Source organism: Cydia splendana, chromosome 27 (assembly GCF_910591565.1).
Source record: "Cydia splendana chromosome 27, ilCydSple1.2, whole genome shotgun sequence".
Taxonomy (NCBI): domain Eukaryota; kingdom Metazoa; phylum Arthropoda; class Insecta; order Lepidoptera; family Tortricidae; genus Cydia; species Cydia splendana.
In genome coordinates, this window is record NC_085986.1 from 2,102,311 (window position 1) to 2,123,122 (window position 20,812).

Sequence of the window (20,812 nt, forward strand, 5' to 3'; positions counted from 1 at the left end):
ATGGTCTAATAAAACATGGTCTTCTATTCCCAGAGTGACAGGCCTACGTCACAATAACATGGCCGCTATATATAGCGCTATCGCATATTATCATATAGCGCTGTCGCATGATGACGTAGGCTTGTGTCAGTTAGGTGACCTAGAAAAGACGGGAATAGAGTACCAGGCGGAGTATATTATTATACCATGATTAAAACTAAAAACTAATACTAAATAAAATTATAATAATATATCTAAAAAATTGGGCCGTTTTGGCATGGTGCCGAGGACGCTGGCAGCATTTCCCCGCTGTTTTGCGTTGCTAATACGTTGTGCGAGAAAGCTGCCAGCTCTTCGGTCACCAGTGAAGTCGATTAGTCTTTTTGATAGCTCTTTAAATTTATATTAGACTAGCTTTTGCCCGCAACTTCGTCTGCGTGGAATTAGTACCAGCAGCTAGAGGTAGTACAGCGCCTGGATAAAATCTAATAGCAATCTGAACATAATATGCTTAATTGTTTACACCAATTAACAGGCACTTCATTAATTTTCTCATTTCCACCCCCCTTTTCACCCTCTTTAGGGATGACTTCTAACATAAAAACTATCCTATGTCCTTCCCCGGGACTTAAACTATCTCTTTGCCAAATTTAAACTAAATCCGTTCAGCGGTTTAAGCGTGAAGAGGTAACAGACAGACAGACAGACAAACAGACAGACACACTTTCGCATTTATAATATTAGTAGGTATGGATTATAGATTGAGATGTTACAGATTTTTACATAATACTTACTAACTTTCAGGGAACGAATCTCCCTGGTGGCTTAAATTCGTGCTGGGAGGTTGCGTAGCTATTATTGCTCTTTGCGTCGTGGTGTGCGTTATTGTGTACTGTCGCAAGAAGAAACCGCTGGTAAGTTGGCAGCTTTGCCCACATAGTAAACTACATGGTCTAATAAAACATGGTCTTCTATTCCCAGAGTGACACGGGCCTACGTCACAATAACATTGCCACTTTATTTCAACATAACATGTTACATGGGTACATTATAGCTATGGTTAATAAGTTAAAATATTTCTTTATAATTTTATAATTTTCATTTATAATGTATTTTATCTTAAATTTTACAATAACACGTCATTTTTAATTATTTTTAGCAATATCTTCCGATTCACGAAAGAAATTTCAGACGTTCGGGTAATTCTGTTTACATTACTGGCAACACAGGATAGCGCTGTCACATTTGACAATTCGGATCTAGATAACTTCATGCCCTGACCGTCATCCTTGTCGAACGCGTGTTAATTGTTATTTCCTTCTCGCTCAGTGTCAGCAGTCGCAGTGTTTTCCAAACTTTTCACGTCGTAAGCTTGGTAATTAATGTGTAACTGTGAATTAGTATTTTAAACGTTTGTCTTGTATAGATAAATAAAGTTTAATTTAATACATTAGATTTGTTTTATTTTACTATGTTTCTACATGAATAACTTAAAATGAATGCCATTAAAATAATTTTCACCGTTGGTTAAAATTCTCCCACATTTTAAAGTTTGAGAACCTGTAAACAGCATGATGACGTAGGCCCGTGTCAGTTAGGTCATACGCGAATCTCGGAATAGAGTACCAGGCGGAGTATATTATTATACCATGGTAAACTATATCGAGCTAGCTAAAATGTGTAAATGTGTGGTTGCGCTGTATTCTTTACTTTTTACGTCGTTATATTATTGTATATTATCGCAAAAAACCGGCGTAAGTTATAAACTATGCCCACATAGTAAATTACTTTTCACCACACCAGCTCGGAAAGGCTTACTTTGCACTTCAAAAACGGATAGCATTTCAAAGTTGCACTTTGCTATCTGTAATTCACATGTGAGGCAAAGTAATCAAATGCAAATTTTGAGTTGTTTTCTTATGTTTGCTGGTAGAATTGACTTTTAAATGATGATTTTGGATGATAAATATTTAATAACTAATTTCATTCATTTGAATTTGATTTTGTTTGATATTTTACATTTAATATATTGGTGTGGTGAAAAATTTTGTGTTTCACTCGGGGGAAAATTTTGTTTAACCCTCGTGCTTTGAAACCCTCGCAACGCTCAAGCTTCCATTTTTCGAACCACTCGCTATGCTCGTGGTTCAATTTTGGAATCTTTCGCTTGCTCGGGTATCAATATTAGCACGAGCGGTTAAACAACAACTTTGCCCCCTTGTAAAACAAATAACTATATACCATTCATAATTTGTTCCTGAAATAAATAATTTTAGTAGTGGGAGAGGTACGAGTATAATCTCCTTCTATATATTTTTGCCTTCTAATTGTATGCTACCTAAATTAACCTTCTGAGCGCCAAGAACATCTAAAGGCGCGCCTTTGCAATGGCTCGTTTCCCCCCGTGACCTTGGCGTGTAAGTGACGTTTTTGTTTATGACGTAATTGGTTAAAATGGTTAATTTTGATGTATTTTCCTTCCAGCCTGACGATTTAACCTACGCAAACTTGACCAAAGATCAGAATAACTACGCGACACTACCGGTGCCAGCACAGAGGACCCTGCAGAATGCCAAGTCGAAGGTGACAGCTGAGGGCACCTACAGTGAGCCAAAGGTACACAGTGAACCACGCAATAAATCTGTGAAGTCGAGCGAAAATTTAAATCACAATGGCAGATTCTTTAATCGTTATATAATATAAAACATATGTTTATATTGTTTATCTACACACATACCATAAACCCTCTATCATGTGCGTTCCAAATTAGTTTAATGAAAAATCTTTTATCGACTTTGCATTGTTATTAATTATTTTTCCAGGACTCCCAAGACATGAGCGAAGCCCTATACGCCGACCCGAACCGTTTCAAGGGTTCCGACACTTACGCCAAACCGTACGACAAGTCCGGTTCCAAACCGTGTACTTACGCCGAACCGAACAAGGCAGATTACGCGGAACCTTACATGCCTAAGGAAGGGACTTATGCTGCAATTGGTAATCATTCTGAAGGAGGCTATGCTGCAATTGGTAATAACTCTGAAGCAGGTTATGCTGCAATTGGTAATAACTCTGAAGCAGGTTATGTTGCAATTGGTAATAACTCTGAAGGAGGTTATACTGCAATTGTTAATAACTCTGAAGGAGGTTATGCTGCAATAGGTAATAACTCTGAAGGAGGTTATGCTGAAATTGGAGCTAAATCGGAAGGAAACTACGCTGAAATTGGTGTCAATAATGATGACAATAAGGAATTGTACGCAAGACCTATTCCTAAAGCTCAGAGACCATTTAAGGCGAAAGATGAGTCGAATTATTCCAACGTTTTTAAGGATCTGTACGCGAATGCGAAGAAAAAGTGAAGATTGTTTAATATTTAGGTTAATTTTAATTGATACCCGAATTATAATCTTAGGGCTTACGGCAATATTTATTTACATCGAAAGCTGCATTTAATGCAGAAAGCAAGCCGCATTGCCCAGTAATACCTACTAGGGACCATTCAGAATGATTTCATCCGAGGAAACACATTCCACCAAAAACATTTTCATGTAAAATGTTGTCAAGACGAAACCATAAGGCTTGCACTGTCACACTGTTATACTGTGTCTAACTATTTTTATTATTAGATCTGATTGTTACGTATTCAAGCAATTCTATTCAATAGAGAATACTCTATTGTCGAAAAGTTATCAGATCTCTTGTAGAGCCAAGCTTCTAACTCTACAATCCCTAACTTCTCAAACTCTACACTTTAACAGGGGTGCGAAACTCCTGACTTCGGCCAAACTCTGCTCCGTTCGACTCAGCATGGCTCCGAGCAATTATTAGGGTTGACACAACTTGACGTCCCTTTGCGTGCACGACCACAGATAAGATAATGGCTTCAATTTTGACAACCCTAAATAGCGGAAAGGGATAATGCCATATATTAGAAAGGGACAGCATGATTCGACCCTGAACCGCTGTCAAACTTCGGTTTTGTAGGAAATTTCCACATTTCCTTTCTGTACGGCAGTACTATTATTTATTCTGTGACTTTAGTCAAAATATGAGGCTTGGCCGTTACGTTACTACAAGAGCTATTGTATAATAATAAATAATGAATAGTGAATAATTGTTCACCTTACGCCCATGACTGTGACGGCAGCGAAAGTACATAAGTTCCGAAATACTCATTGGTACGAGCCAGGATTTGAACCCGCGACTTCCGGATTGAAAGTCGGACGTTATATGCACTCAGCCACTACCGCTTTACTTTAATTAATAGGGTATAAATAAATAAATAAAAAGTATTTCAGCTTATTATTTACTCCTCTTTATCATTTTCATCCGATGTAGTTGAACTAGTTGAACTTACAGAAAAGAAATGAAAAATAGGGTTGTACAGCTTAGAGGATATAACCAATTGTACAGAGATGGTCTTATCGATTGTCTGAGTTTCTCAGAATAAGGATATTCCACTTTTTTCATATGGTAACCCTAAATTTCACAGAATATACAAGTCGCAGCCGGACGCCAATTTTGATAGCTGTCATTTAACTTTATCACAATGTTCTGTGATTGGTCCAAGGCCCCAACTGCCCTCCTAAGCTAAAAGGCAGTTTTTCGACATTTTGCCAAAATTGACTTTTTGTGATATTCGTAATGTAGAGATCGAGATGCATCGACCACTTTGGCCCGTTTTCCGATAAGTGGCTTAGTTTTCGAGAAAAATATCGTAAAAAGACCGTATTTGCACTAATTTTCTAATCGTTCCTAGTCTAAAAAGCGACTATTTGACAAAGCCAGGCTAAAACAACGTATATGCAGCTATTCGTTTTTTTATGCTCTGGTTTGCGTAAAATCTTATCCACCATGTCTAGCCTAAAATAACGTATAAGCCAAAAACTAGGCTAAAAATACGTAAAAGACGCTATACGTGCTTTAAGATTAGGATCTTTAGCAAAATTTTAGATCTGATACTAGTCTAAAAAATCGTATAGTATTTTTTTTTGTTTAAATGTCTCATACGCCATTTAAGCCTAGTATCACTTAACTTTTTTACGTCACCATAATAGTCTTTAGAAACGTATAAATGTTATACGTTCTTCTTATTTTGTATGGACGTCGTATTAAACGCAAACAAACTTTTATAATGGTTGAAAGTGCGTCTAACTAGTCTATCTATATATATCGGCCGACGAACTCGCGCGAGCAGGGGCTAAGGGGAAGAACTACAGTCCTGAGCCCTTTTGTGGTATCCCCAAAAGCCTAACGCGGCTCACCCTAAAGACCTACTGTCACTACAAAACCATTCAACTCTGGAGAGAAACAACAGGTTTGAACCATTCCAAAGCGCTTATCAAGGCCTTCAGCAAAAAGGCGTCCTCGAACGCCTTAGCGCTGTCTAGGAACCAACTGCGCAACTTGGTAAGGGTGCTTACCGGGCATTGCGGCCTAAATAAGCACATGCGCACCATGGGGAAACGTGACATAGGGCGGTGCAGACTCTGCATGGAGGCGGAGGAGACGCCCTTGCACATCCTCACAGAGTGCCCTTGCCTAATGCGTACTCGTGACCTAATCTTGGGCGGACACATATTACGCCCGGAGGAGGTAAAGTCTCTCGAGACCAAAAGGATCCTGCAGCTATTCGAAGTTGCAGGGTTGGATCGAGAGTTGTAATAGGTGGCGATCACAATAGATCAGGAATGGTCGCAGTGATACATAGGCTTTGGAGCCTTATATAGCCCCTAATAAAGAAGAAGAAGAACTAGTCTATAACGCAGTATATGCTCCAACCTTCGTCATGCTCCCCGCACGCCGAAAGACACCCTTATGCTAAGTAAAAGCCGTCAGCCGCAAGCGCAGGCTTGTGGCTGCCGGTATGCGAGCGGAGGTGGCATTTTGCGCGCGAAATATTGACCGAACGCCAAAGTACGAAAAATACTTTATTATTGCATTACCATCATATGTTATCAATAATATGTAGTGTTTACAATCAGTACCTTCGAGTATTATCATTTTTATCAAGGTATATACTTTAAAATTGCCTCGCAAATACTTACGCTCGACAGCAAATACGTCTTTCTAGCGTAGTTTGTGATGATGAAATTGTTCATACGTACTTTTCTACAGCAAGCGTTGTTTAAGTTTTATTTTTTCATTCGACGGTTTTACTGCTTTTATTTAAATAAAATCAAATTTATATTAGAGCTAATTGTATCGGGTTTAATTCCCTATAAGCCAAGTAGGTATTTGACATTACGAAGAGTTTAAATCTTATTGAAAAATGTTTTAAAGGGAAATTTAATGAGAATTCTTATGGACAGAATAACATTTTCCGCCTAAGTATTTAGATAACCAGGACAAAGGACCATGGGCATCTTTGTATGGAACCTGGGTCCATCCAAAAACCAACTGAGAGTTATATATATATTAGGCCATTAAATACCTAAGTGGGTTTTATAAAAAAACAATATGTATCTTAAAATAAGTTGGTATGTTTGTGTATTAGGTAATAGTTGTATGTTAAAATAGTAAAAGCTATGAGTTTATAATCTAATAGAAAAATAATTTTATACAAAAAAAATACAAAATACAAAAATACAAAAAATTTATTTCGTTACCAGGTATAGATGACACATAGGCTTAACAAAACAGTTTCACATAAAATATTACAATTTGGTTAGCAGTAGCCCTCACACTAGGTCAAGCCTGTGTCGTGAGGACTCTAGGAAATTCCAGTAGATTTATCAATAAGATGATGCGAAAAAAATACAGATAAAAAGCGAATTTACAAATATAAAACAACTAATATAAATTAAACTATTTTTAAAAGCTAACAAACAATCTATGTTATTAACTTATTATTATAAACTTAGGGTATAAGCTGTGCGAGCGTGGTAGTGTGTGTGTGAGTGTGAGTGTGTTTGTGTGTGTGAGTGTGTACGTGAAAAAGAGATGTTGTGCTTACTGCAAAGGTTTCAATATATCTTCTGTTGCCTGGTATGAGAGAGAGATTAACCACATACGAACAATGGTCTGAAATTCTTTGACTGTCATATCTTGTACATTGAAGCGTTTTGATATGTGGTTATAAATAAACGGGTGGAGGAATTGTGGGAAGCGTCTTGCATAAGGCGTTCTCGTCTTATTTTGAGGGACGCGGAAGATCCTTTTACTGCGGTACGATGCGTAACCGGGCGAATTTAATGTGTTTCGATGCATTATCGTGGCTACCTTAAGGATAAACAACTGGCGGACTGAGAGGGTGTTAGTTTCGGACAGCAGTTGGTTTGTTGGGAATTGGAAGGGCTTCTTGTACATTACTTTTAATACTGACCTTTGTGCCCTTTCTATGCTAAGCATCGCTGTAATACCTGCCCCACCCCAGACCGATATACAGTATCCCAGGATAGACTGACACAAAGTCACATACACTAGTGTTAGGAACCGCTGATCAGCAGAGTTGCGGAGCAGGCGCATTACATACGTCAGCTTCCTTACACGATTAGAAAGAGTTGCTATATAATGTTTAAAGGAGAAATGCTGATCGATATCCACGCCTAAGTAGCGCACGCATTCCACACGGCCAATCGAGTTTACTGATGGGTCCGTCGACAGCGAGTTAGATGAACCGTTAACATATAGTGACGTTGGATGATTTGGTTCAGAGGCCTTGGTTTTATGGAAGCAGATGTATTTTGTTTTATTGATGTTCAGGGAGAGTAGATTGTTGTCTAGCCAGTCTTTCAGGGTATTCATTCCTGCTTCTGCTTTTTGTAGGGCTTCTTGCCATGTATAGCCATAGTATAATGCCGCTGTATCGTCTGCGTAACATATGAGATCACCTGTAGAAGCACTGACTGAGAAAATGTCGTTCATGTAGATGATGAATAACGTAGGGCCTAGGACGCTACCCTGGGGAACCCCGAAAAGAGTTGGTAAGTCGTCACTCAGATCATTTCCGATCTTAACACTTTGATACCTGCCCGTGAGATAGCTCTGGAACCATTGGAGTGGACGTCCCCGGATACCGTAGTGCTCCAACTTCCTTAGAAGTATCGTCACGGACACAGTATCGAACGCTTTGGCGAGGTCGAGGAATACTCCTACACACTTTAAGCCATTATCTAAAGAAGTGGTCACTTTCCTGGTTAGGTGATCAACTGCATTTTCCGTTGATTTGCGGCATCTGAAGCCATATTGAGAGTCCCAGAGCAGGGAGTATCGCTCCAGGAAATCGACCAGGCGACGATTGACAATTTTCTCCAATTTGAAAAATTTGAATCTGATTTTTAATTAGGTACAACCGCTAAAATGCGTTTTAGAATTAAATAAATGACAGAGTATGTGCAGGAATTAATACGAGTTTAATTTTATTGCTAATGTAGACTACACAACTCGCTAACGTCTTACCGTGCGATGAAACTCTCGATGCCTATTGATAACAAACTAAAATAACTATTAGAGATGCCACGAATTCGGTAAAACATTATGTATTATTGTGAGTTACGCGTATGCGAAAACTGGTCACCTACAAAGATAGATGGTTGCTAAGATTTAAGTCAGCAGCAAGCTGGGATCTCCATACAAACGTAGTTACGCTCTCATTTTAAAACGATTAGGTAGATTGCTCTAAAACTTTGTACTCACTAAAGGATAAAGTATATCTATGCCTGTAATTAATGTGTAGCTTCAGATACCATAATAAAAAAAATACAGCGAATATAAGTTTTTCATACAAAACTTATTTTTCCTCTATTTAATTAGTTTTGTTGGAATATAAACTAATTAGGTATTGGTATAGATATACCTTATGTTTTTGTGTGTGCAATTTATTACAATCCAACACGTTGTTTTAAAATGAGTACGAATCTCCGTTTTTATGGGAAGTAATTATTCGGCTGAGCTTATTGCGGACTCTTTTAAGTTTCGTTGCTCATGCTCATTAGAAGTACATGTAATGTCATTAGTAGAGTCGAGTAAATCTAGCCTATGATACAAATAAAATCAGAAAGACTGTACACATTAAAAATTTGTACATATTATGGGGTTATTCTCACCAGTTAGGTATCTACCACCAAGTTGTTACCAGTGGTAACTACTGGAAATTTATTTCCCACCTTTCTTCCCAGTAGCTACCACCAACTCAGTTTTGTGGTAATTACTGGGAAATTTTTTTCCAGTAGTTACCACTGGTAAATGGTGGGATTTTTTCCCTAGTAGTTACCACCAACATTTTTTTACAGTACAATTTAAATGTTTTTTATTATATGAACAAAAAACACTATACTACTAAGCTTTTATTAAAAAAACGAGGTCCAGCGATTATTTTTTGTATTATAATCTTAATTACCATACAAAATTAACATATAAATCGGGTTATTCCCACTAGTTACCATCAAGTTGTTATAGTTAAATAGTAATAAAAACAGTATAAGTAGAATACTATAAAAATAGAGGCTTTATTGAACCCTAACAAAATTGTAGTAACTACTGGGGAAAAAATCCCACCTTTTACCAGTGGTAACTACTGGGAAACAAATCCCATTAGTTACCACTGGTAACAACTTGATGGTAACTAGTGGGAATAACCCAATTTATGTGTTAATTTTGTATGGTAATTAAGATTATAATCCAAAAAGTAATCACTGGATCTCGTTTTTTTAATAATAGCCTAGTAGTATGGCGTTTTTTGTTCGTATATAAATAAACATTTAAAATACGTGTCTATTTTTTATTCCCATTTCTTCCATAAATACTAATCTATAAAACCGTATATTCGGTGTTTTTGGTGGTATACGTTTTTTTACACTAGCACTCTAGTCGAAAATCTGGACAAAATCTTAATTTTTCCTAGTATACTAACCAAAAAGGCCGAATAGCTGCTATAAGGTCTTTTAACTTAGAATTTCAAGTGGGAATTATTCATTGTTACTAAGCAAAAAGGCAGCATGTGACATATACGGCGTTTTTACCTAGTTTCTACTTCGTAACTAAGTTAGAACGCCGCATAACGCATGTTTACCGCCTTCTTGACTAGTACGACCTACACATTTTTAAGCTTAATACTAATCTAAAGTGTTTTTTTATAAAATAAAAAAAAACTGAGCTGTTTAGAAACATACTATAAATACCTAAAATAAGTACATATATATACCTACCACCTACAAAAAGAAAAAATGGAAAAAGTTTTTCCGTTTCGTAGAAATTCAAGAAAGATGTTTGGGTTGGTTTTTTGCGATTATCTCGAAACTAGCTTTTGTCGAAAAACTGCCTTTTAGACTAGGACGGCAGCCAACGCTGTCTGTTCTCTTTGACGGCGCAGCAACTAGTATAATTTCTATCTCCTTGCTCTTTTAAAAATGCCGTTTGATAAAAAAGGACAACCATACTGTTGACAAGATGGACTTCAAATCAAGGTGTCCCCTTTATAGGTAGACCCGGGTTGTGCATGTGTGCGTAAAAGCGTATATGTGTGCTCTTTTAGGGATGTGAAAAGTCGATTTTAATCATGTTATATATCGATAAACGCTACACAGCGGAACGAAATAGCGATTAATTGAAGCTTCAATATCTTCGGTAAACATAAACATAATTGAAATGGTAATGGATAATGAATATATTAGAATATAATAAAATAATTCAATTATTGCGGAACACATATTTTAGTAGGTATTTATGTATTTTAATTAAATATCTGAACTTTCCCTTGGTTCCCTGCTGGGGCGTGACGATAAAATTGTGATCTGATAACCACAACAAAGAATAAAAGCGGTTTTGTTCATTTTAGGTATCGTTAAACCTTTGAAGTAAAATTATAATTGCAAGAAATGTCGATAGTTTATCGATATGACTTTATCGACATGGCTACAGCAAGGTGGGCCACATTGTTAATCGTACACTAAACAAAAGTGGTCCCACTGACAGCTCGCTTGGACGTCATCTCTGTATATTATATATCTATGGATTGGTCTGTAGCCCACTCCAAACTATGTGCGTGAATCGCGGGCGAAGCCGCGAACGCGAGTGTGGAGTCGATTTCGCTGTCTACGAAAATCGACTACACACTCACGTTCGCGGCTTCGCGCCGCGATTCGCGCACGAGTGTGGAGGGGGCTTGTTGCTTGCAACGGAAGTTCTCATAGCCTATTTACATTCGCGGCTCGCGGCTCGTCTAAAAAAAAAAAAATTAAAAACGGTTTGTAACTGAATGACAGCCGAACGCGAATGTAAACAGAAAGCGCACGTCTCGCGCGAGCCCCTTTGACTCGTGCCCAAAAAACCGCTCCTCCACGCGAGCCAGGCGAGCGCGAGACGAGCCACGAGCCCACCGCTTACACTCGCATCTCGTGGCTCGGCTCGCGGCTCAGCTCGTAGCTCGCACGCGAATATAATCGGCTATTGGAGCTAAACCCATTGGAGATTGAATTCAGATAAAAACGTTTCAGATAAGGTTATTCACCCCATAAAAAACACTCTGTCTCTTTCTGCAGGACGATGCCCTTGCATTTACAGCTATAATAATTTCAAATGTTTTAACTTTAGAAAGAGAGAGAGCATACCTAACCCAGGCCACAGACGCACGGAATTTTCCGCACGGAATGACATGTGCAAGCGACACGGCACTATGCATGTGTAGAGCGACGTCCCGTTCCGTGCGTCTATGGCCAGCTATGGCCAGCGTAAATGGTCAATATTTGTTATAAACTTCTTGCATTACATTGTTTACTTTTGTTTGTATTTTTCATTAAGCTGTGGAATAGCTTATTTTATTTTTATAATTTACCATTATTTATTATAATTTAATATTTCAACTTTGGTACAACTCAGTAAAATTAAATTAATCCTCTGAAAATTAATGACCTGAATTTTACTCTGGCAACTATAACTGTGTCAAAATTAAAAAGTTATCACTGTCATTAACCGCTTAAAAAAAAACCAACGCGCTTCGCTTCTCTTTTGGAATTTATGGTACTGTAACAAGGCTTCCTTTTGTGTCTCGCCCCGTGTGTTGTAAAATTCGGTGCAAATCATATCAACAATGCACAATTAAAGCTTCTATAACGACGGGCCGCGCGTACACGAATTTGATTACACGTACCCGTTATTACGGATCAATATCGAAGTTGCGTTGCGTCGCGATGCTCTGATAGCGTCGCTCATTAAATGGAGGCAAAGTCAGGCGTTGGCGTTGGCGTTCACCATCATTGGATGAAAAGCATGATGGAGCCGGCCGGCGGCGAGAAATCAAGCGATAATCGTCAATCGGTGAAGCGAGAAAAAATGGCGGAAGCCTACAACGGGTCCGAAGTCAATTACTCGCAAGGTGATTCCAGGTTCCGTTGCGACGTATGTGATCTGACGTTCGAAGGGATGGAGTATTTGATGCTGCACAAGAAGTTTCACGGGAATGACAAGGATTCCGGGCCGGTTTCCCGTGACCCCGAGCCGCAGAGTCACAAGGAGACTGCGAAGAAACGTCGTAAGTTCCGTTGCGATCAGTGCGACGTCAAAGTCAACAGTCAGTATCACTTGGACATCCACCGCAGTAAGCATGAGGGTGTCACCTCCAAGAAGTACATTTGCGAAGTCTGCGACCGCAGTTTCGTGGCAGCTCAGTTTTTAAAATCACACATGCAAACTCATTCGGCGACCAGCACTATTACTTGTGAGATTTGCAACAAAAATTTCACCGGGCAAGCTTACTTAAAGCTCCACATGCAGCTACATAACGATATAAAGAAGTTCAAATGCTCTAAATGCGATGAGATGTTTCCGACTAAGAACTGTCTTAAAGTTCACATGAAGAAACACACGAAGGTGAAGAATTTCAAGTGTGATATATGCAGCAAGCTGTTTGTATCGAAGATAACTATGGAGAAGCATAAGCTTACTCATGAGGGGCAGCCCGTAGACTGCCTGGTTAAGTGTCCGCAGTGTGACCGGACAATGCACTCGTCACTTCTGCGCACACACTTGGCCCGCGCTCATCCTCCGAACATCGATGATGATGTAAAACGGCCCTATAAATGCTCGACCTGCGGAAAATCATTTATCGTAAAGATTAACTTGAACCTTCATATACGCGTCTGCCACCCGGACCTAGCTGAACCGGAAGAGGAGGAAGAAGATGTTATGACGGACAACTCTTAGTTTTATTACTTTAATCTGTAACCTATCATGTATTGGATATAATTATACTTTTTTATTCTAACCATTAGGAGTTGTTTTTGTTAACCTGACCTTGGTTTTTGTATTAGATGAGTCATTGAATGCACAAATTGCAAAACAAACTAGCCACACTAGTCTATAGTTCGTTTTTTTAGCATTAGAAGGAAGGTAAGCGATCTTGACGTGTCTTTTAATTGAAATGCTTTTTAAAAATCCGTAACTATTGCTTATGAAAGCAGAAGAGTATAAATAATCATATAAGATTAATAATTGTTACATATTTGCTGTGACTGTTTTACCTTTTTTCTAATGCTAAAAAAACAAACTATAATAGATAGATGTTCAAAATACTGCAGATAAAATTCTAACAATTTAAAATTAAATAAAACTGTTTACCTTACTATACTATGGAGTGGCCGATAAGTATAGCAGTCACCCTAGTGACCCTGCCTAGTAGTCTGTGGTTAAACCAATTGAAAATTACTGGTTTTCTATTTCTAACAGAAATATAAAGATATAATAGATATCTACATTTTACAACAGTTTTTAATAAGGCCCCTACACTCGCCATCAGAAATATCGGAACAACCAAGATGATCACAAACATCTGAACACCCACTCTAACGCCTTGGCAATAGACTTGAGAATAGTTCAGGTATTTGTGAGCAACATGGCGGCTCCAATATATCTAATGGCGTCTGTACTAAGAATGCAATTCGGCTTATTTTTTTTATTTTTTTGTCTGTTACCTTCCGTGATTATTTCTCACTTGATGGTCTCATCAGAAGATCAGCGCTGGAAGTCACCAGCAACATGCTCAGATGGGGCCATTTCCTGACACTATGTTCTTTTTATGTATATGTTGTCTGTGTGTTTACGAATAAAAAACTACTCTGTTCTAAATAAAACAATTATATTTTATTAACTTATCTTATATTTTATCGTGAATAAATAGAATAATAATTTTAATAGACATTTATTGCGAGTACAACGCCGCTACAGTCTCCTTTTTGTCTTCCTCTTTAACCACCTGCTCTCCTTCTTTGCTTTCTTCCACCTTATCTTCTTCTTTCTTTGCTGCATCAGCCTCTGCTTTCTTCTCAGCTTCCTCGGCCGCTTGCTGTAAATAAAAAACATATTAATAATATTGCTACTCGCCGCTAGATGGCGCTGTTATCAATAATGGATTTGTACAAGTTATGTGCTGCAAGTATTTTGATGATTAATAATTTGATTTCAATCGTTTATCGAATTTAAATAAAAGTGTAATAGAATAAGAATCAATTAATTAGTAAAACTGTAAAACTTAAAAATTACGATGTCAACATTAAATTAGGTATTCTTTCTGCACAGCAGACGAGCATCGGCAAGAGAAACTTCAATTGTTTAATTTGAAGGAAAAACTAAAAAATCGAACCCCAAACCAGGGGTACGAAACTCCTGACTTCGATCAAACTCGGCTCCGCTCGGCTCAGCATTGCTCCGAGCAATTATTAGGGTTGGCACCACTTGGCTCCCTTTTGCGTGCACGACCACAGATAAATAATAATTTTTTTTTTTTTTATTATTATTATAGGGACATTCTTACACAAATTCTGTGCCCAAACCTATTGGAACACCGCTCCCATACCGGTGTATTCCCATTTGTCCCCGCCCCACGTGACCGCTGCCTTACATGAGGCGCAGACAAATGGGAATATTTTTAAGAAAACAAAAACACTCTTCGGCCAGAACGACTTCTGCCTCCGACCCCGACTTCTGTCTGTACACCGACGTGCACTCGATGGTTCGCTGCTGGCAGCGCAGCGGTCGCTGCACCACAGAATAAGTAATAGTACTACCGTACAGAAAGGACTACACTTCCTACAAACCCGAAGTTTGACAGCGATTCAGGGTCGAATCATGATATCCCTTTCTAACTTATGGCACTATCCCCTTCGACTATTTAGGGTTGTCAAAATTCAAGTAATTATCTTATCTGTGGTCGTGCACGCAAAGGGACGTCAATACCTAATAATTGCTCGGAGCAAAGACATATGTAACTTCGTATAAGACGAATAAAGTCTAAGGAAAAAACGTGCCTCGGAATTCAAGTAAAAGTCATTCTCGAATAGATGCCGCACACACCTTTAGCCTATCCTCGGCTAGATGGCGTGACGACACCGTTTCATATTTAACAATTTTAACACATAGATATCAGTGAATGAACATGGATCAAAATGATATAAAAATAATAAAATCATTTATCCATATATATACATTTTTTGATAACTTTATACGTTTTCATTTTGAGTTTTAGTCGTGTGTCGATAGATGGCAGTAAATTTACAGTGACTACAAAATTTACAATGACAGGACCCCTCTATACTATCTATTCTTTTTGCTCGGAGCAATGCTGAGCTGAATGGAGCCGAGTTTGCCCGAAGTCAGGAGTGTCTCCCTACTGGCTGCACGCGCAGCACAAGAGTTGAAATTAAAATAGGTAGAGTTAGACCAAGAAAAGTCTGCAGCGATTTTGATAGCCCACGCAGTGCAAGTGTTATTTACACGTCATAATTTCATAGAAGTTTGACGTTTAAAATGACACTTGCACTGTGTGGGCTATCAAAATCGCTGCAGACTTTTCTAGGTCTAACTTTAGGGACTTTCTGAAATAATATCTCACCTTAGCCTTTAAGATATCGTCATCCTTCTTCTGCTGCAGCGTCCGGCTGACCTCCCTGATGACGGCCAGCTGTTCCAGCTGTTCGTCCCGCAGCTGATCGAAGACCTTGACGACCGGCACGTCCATCTCCAGCTCGACGATGAACTGGTCGAAGCGGCTGCGGAGCACGGCGAAGCGCTCGGGAGTGACGGTGGTGAAGTAGCGGCTATGCTTGCCTATAGATATAGATGGCGTTGTGGTCGTCATTCTGAGGACAAATTTATAAATGAATTTCTAAAATAAATTATTGTGGCGAGCCTCCCCGTCACCACAATAACATAACATATATTATGTGTCCGTAGTATATATATAGGTATAGAATAAAGTTAGAGCCGACTGCGCTCGGCGCGTAAGATTAGTCTGATAGTAAACACCAACTAATGAACACGCATCTTTAATTTTATTTACCGTACCTTCTGATCCCATAGTAGTACCAAAGATATATGTAGCTCCGTATAAGATAAATAAAGTCTAAGAAAAAAACGTGCCTTGGAAATCAACAAAAAGTCATTCTCGAATAGATGGCGCCATACCTTTGGCCTATTTTCGGCTAGATGGCGTTGACAACAGCGTTTGATATTTAACAATTTTAACACATATCAGTGAAAGAGCATTGCAGTATGGAACAATAAAAATTAAAAATCATTTATCCGTATACATATTTTGATTAATTTATACATTTTCAATTTTATTTTAAGTTTTAATCGTGTGTCGATAGATGGCAGTAAATGCACCGTAACTACAAAATTTACTACTTATGGCAATAGCCCTCTATGTACCCACTAATTACATACATACTTACATACGGTAAATTATCATTGACAAGTTACCGTCAAAATATTTTAATAAGTAAGTACATCATCACAATCACCACACCTTATGACACAAAGTCCCCCGCCGCGTCTGTCTGTTTGTGTGTATGTTTGTTCGCGATAAACTCAAAAACTACCTACTGAACGGATTTTCATGCGGTTTTCACCTATCAATAGAGTGATTCTTAAGGAAGGTTTAGGTGTATCATTTGTTAACCCGTGCCAAACCGGGGCGGGTCGCTAGTGTTTGATAAAACAAAAATACTTTACCTGATTTTCTTTATACACAAGATACAAACAAGTCGATTATAAAAATACAACTGATGGAAAAAAATACGTAAACAAATTTAGGTTTCATTACAAGTCAGGGGTTTGCAACATTTTTTAATTTACTTTAAGACGCGTTCCATTACAGTAGGGTAAACTGGGTACGGTTGAAACAGCACGAATATTTATGAAACTATCTACAGGAGAAGTATGGGTTTCAAGGGGAAAGAGGAGAGGTGCTTATAAATGATTATCGGTGATGTTCCGCCCTGCACGTGGTAGAAATACCTATGTGCGGTACATTATATTTATGCATCAAAAGTAGGTTTTTTTTTAAATTGAAATACATATCTTTATTTCGAGCTTGACGTCCATTAGTATTACAATTAATTAGACAAAACAACAAACATAATTTTTGGTGGATATATTTTCGAAACATCTTAAAAATCATTAAAATTAATAGATTTTTATAAGTATTCGTCATACTTTAAGACACTTTTAACAATTGTTTAGTTTTAGTCAAACCTTCAGACGGGACATACGCTTGTTAGTCACAATTTTTATATACAAAATGTTGGCAGCAACTGGGAGCAAAAGCTACACTAATTAATAAAACTTCAGGGCATTCATTATAAGTTCATTGGGTATCATTATTAGCATAAAAATAGACTTGCTAATGGCGGTCGCATATACTTTACGTTGACATTACGGTATTTTATGTATATTGTATACTTACTAATATATTCAGGTTTGTATACGAAAATAAAAAGTAGGTAGGTACATATTTAATATAATGATAATGGCTGGTTGAGAATGCTGTTAGGCATTCAATCCGCCATTTTTTTTTTGTTTTTGTGTGCAATAAATTAATGTAGGTAAAAAAAAGTCTGCAGCGATTTTGATAGCCCACGCAGTGCAAGTGTTATTTATACGTCATAATTCCATAGAAATTTGACGTTTAAATTGACGTTTAAATTTTCTTGGTCTAACTCTACTCGTTTTGGCATTTTAGTCCGCTCTTTGTGCTTTACTGTACGTATGACATAAAGTACCTATAGATGGTCAAGCAAATCTTGTCAGTAGAAAAAGGCGCGAAATTCAAATTTTCTATGAGGCGATATCCCTTCGCGCCTACATTTTTCAAATTTGCCGCCTTTTTCTACAGACAGGATCTGCTTGACCAACTTTTTATACCTAAATAAAATTTTAAAAAATTATAAAGAACGTTTTTTTGTAGACGCACAATGTGTGGCTTTGCGTAGTAAATTTTCTATAAGTAGATGAATAGTTAAGTTCATTTTTCAATCAACGAAATAATTGGTAGATATATAGCTGGTCAAGCAGATCTTGTCAGTAGAAAAAGGCGGCAAATTTGAAAAATGTAGGCGCGAAGACATATCGTCCGATAGAAAATTTGAATTTCGCGCCTTTTTTACTGACAAGATTTGCTTGACCAGCTATAAATACACAATATACAAATAGCTGAAAAGACCGATTTTTATTTTGTTGTTATTTTATTCGTCTAAATTCGATAAAATTTGGTAGCTATATACATAGAATAGAGTTCCCTATTCTGTACAAAAAAAGCACTATTTTACTCTATGCCCTATGAAATCTTCCTTTGAATTACGAAAATATGGTATTTCCGTAACGCAATGGAAAATACATATTTTTTTTTTTTAAAGTTCTTTATTCGGCCCAGAATGAGAATGTCTTCAAACTTATCCAAATTTATCAAAATCGGACGAAAAACTAATTTATTCAAAATAAAAATTCGTCCCTAAATTATTTCTAACAGTGACATCCGGACACAAGACCGTGCGTGGAAAGGTAATTTTTGTGTGTCAGTGTTGACATAGAAAAAAAGAGATATCCTCGATCCTATTGGAAATTATAAAAACATATTTTCTTTAATAATGACATTAAATTACAAGTTCAAAGCAGAAATTAAAAAAATGAATAACATTGTCAAGAAAAAATATGAAAATCACTACCAACGGCTATACACACATTGCATGCACATTTTTAATTCACAAGACTTTTTTAATTTTACATAATTTATTAAATTATACGTTAGCTTTAAATGTGCTTTAAATATACAATATGTTCATTAATACTACGAGCACAAAAAAAAAACAAATGAAATAGAATGTGTTAAAATAAAATGCGTGAAACGAAACGCAGAACCACCCCTTCGAGGCTAATGACTCACTCTTCACCCTCGGCCGACCGCCCCCGAGCCTCCCCGAGCCCCCTCGGCCCGCGCGCTCCGTGCCGCACCGAAAACACACCAAATTCACAATTATTATGTAACACACATAAGTTTTTTAATAAAAAAAATATCAATTGAAATGTCTGTGACGGATCGTCGCGTTCAATCGTTCGCGGGTGTTGTTAAATTAGTTTTTAAAACGGACTTTAGTGAAAACAGATATTGATTTTCTCGTGACGTCCCGTGAATGCGGACTGTGTTATTACAGTGTACATATACGTATATATGTAGTGTAATTTATTTATAGTAAGTGCAACGAAGTGTTTAAATAAAATATATAACAATAAAAACTCGAAGCATAATAGAAATATCAGTGCCTTTACAATTAAAGATTTAAAAAAATGCAGTTTAAAAATCGTTCATAAACGCATTGTGATTGGATTAAAAAAAATCTAATTAAATAAAGGTATAAACTTATACAAAAATAAACAAAAACATACTTTAAACAGACGCCATATTTATATCAAATAAATCAAAATACGAAATAAAATTTACTTTTTAGTATATATTTAGTTTTTGCGACTAAAAATATTAGGCATCAATTCTCGATCGATAGTTTAAGCAAAAGCTAGACGTAGGTGGTTCTATTTTTAACTTGTAATAGCACTATCTATGGTTTTGCGTATGTCTTGCAAGGATATCGAATGAATAACTCTAGATTGTTACATTTACTAATTCCATGATCTTAGACAGTATTCTTTAGATTAAATATATCCGCACAAATATATTATTGTAAATAAGTGCAATAAAAATGCCATTGGACAAATCAATGTAACCTTTCAAGCAATTACAAGCACCTGTCACCAAAAGGTAGAACTATAAGAGTTAGACCAAGACAAATCTGCAACGATTTTGATAGCATACGCAGTGCAAGTGTTACTTATACGTCATAATTTCATAAAACTTAGACGTTTAAATTAACACTTGCACTGCGTGTGCTATCAAAATCGTTGCAATTTTTTTTTGTCTAACTCTACTAGCATTTATTTGTTGTTCATGTGTTTGAAGCATATTATTATTTGTATAGTTTTACCCACGTTGTACCTATTTCAATACAAATTCTAGGTAACTATTTATATGTCATATAAAAACATAATTTTAAAACAATAGGTGTTTATGCCAAAATAGTTTCAGCGTAGAAAATGAGAGCATTTAAAATTTCAGAGTATTTTCGCATTTACAAGTGCAAATCTTAAAAAAAAATTAATTACGTATGTGTATCTAATTGTGTGTATATTTAATAATACATGCTATAATACGAAGTTATATTATAAATACGTGTTTATAAATGGACGGTGATATATTAAGTGTTATTATTAAATAATCATCAGTTGCTATGGTCCTTCGAACCGGATTCTACAAATATTATGTCCAAAAATTTATATTTAATATCTGAAGCGTATATAGGTAATGTTTATCTAAGAAAAGTAATAGGTTTATTGTAATGTACAAATATTAGGTATTCAACACACGGACGTGGCAGTAGGTAGTGCAGTTTCTTCGCAGATCTACGGGTGATTTTCGTTAGGTACATGACGACGAAAATGCTTCGAAAGCGTAGCATTCGTAGCAAGCTTAATACCAATTCTGAACCCGAATTTAGATCTGATATAAACA

At 37.1% G+C, this 20,812-nt stretch overlaps 3 protein-coding genes across 3 annotated transcripts in view; 2 read left to right on the forward strand and 1 right to left on the reverse strand.

The window, feature by feature from the left end:
* The first annotated feature begins 11,867 nt into the window (after window positions 1-11,867).
* LOC134803858 (zinc finger protein 808-like) lies at window positions 11,868-13,189 on the forward strand. The gene has a single exon (XM_063776683.1). The coding sequence runs from the start codon at window positions 12,136-12,138 to the stop codon at window positions 13,120-13,122; it is 987 nt and encodes a 328-aa protein (XP_063632753.1). The 5' UTR covers window positions 11,868-12,135; the 3' UTR covers window positions 13,123-13,189.
* An 845-nt stretch (window positions 13,190-14,034) lies between these two features.
* LOC134803785 (uncharacterized) lies at window positions 14,035-16,966 on the reverse strand. The gene is made up of 3 exons (XM_063776621.1): window positions 16,927-16,966; window positions 15,806-16,052; window positions 14,035-14,260 (listed from the first exon to the last, which is right to left on the reverse strand). Exons 2-3 carry the CDS (start codon window positions 16,049-16,051, stop codon window positions 14,117-14,119), a joined length of 390 nt encoding a protein of 129 aa, XP_063632691.1. The 5' UTR covers window position 16,052; window positions 16,927-16,966; the 3' UTR covers window positions 14,035-14,116.
* A 2,094-nt stretch (window positions 16,967-19,060) lies between these two features.
* The window catches only part of LOC134803801 (serine/threonine-protein kinase BRSK2), a 49,631-nt gene continuing 47,879 nt past the window's right edge, over window positions 19,061-20,812 (forward strand). Inside the window, exon 1 of the mRNA XM_063776638.1 lies at window positions 19,061-19,441. The gene's annotated coding sequence lies outside the window, so the exon portion shown is untranslated. The remainder of the gene's footprint in view (window positions 19,442-20,812) is intronic.

What these genes read in the sequence shown, in the direction of transcription:
- LOC134803785 (XM_063776621.1), bottom strand. Translation starts at nt 16,051, where the DNA reads ATGACGACCACAACGCCATCTATATCTATAGGCAAGCATAGCCGCTAC. An exon ending in ACGATATCTTAAAGGCTAAG is followed by an intron (nt 14,261 to 15,805) that starts GTGAGATATTAT and finishes TTTTATTTACAG; the next exon opens with CAAGCGGCCGAGGAAGCTGA.
- LOC134803858 (XM_063776683.1), top strand. Translation starts at nt 12,136, where the DNA reads ATGGAGGCAAAGTCAGGCGTTGGCGTTGGCGTTCACCATCATTGGATG.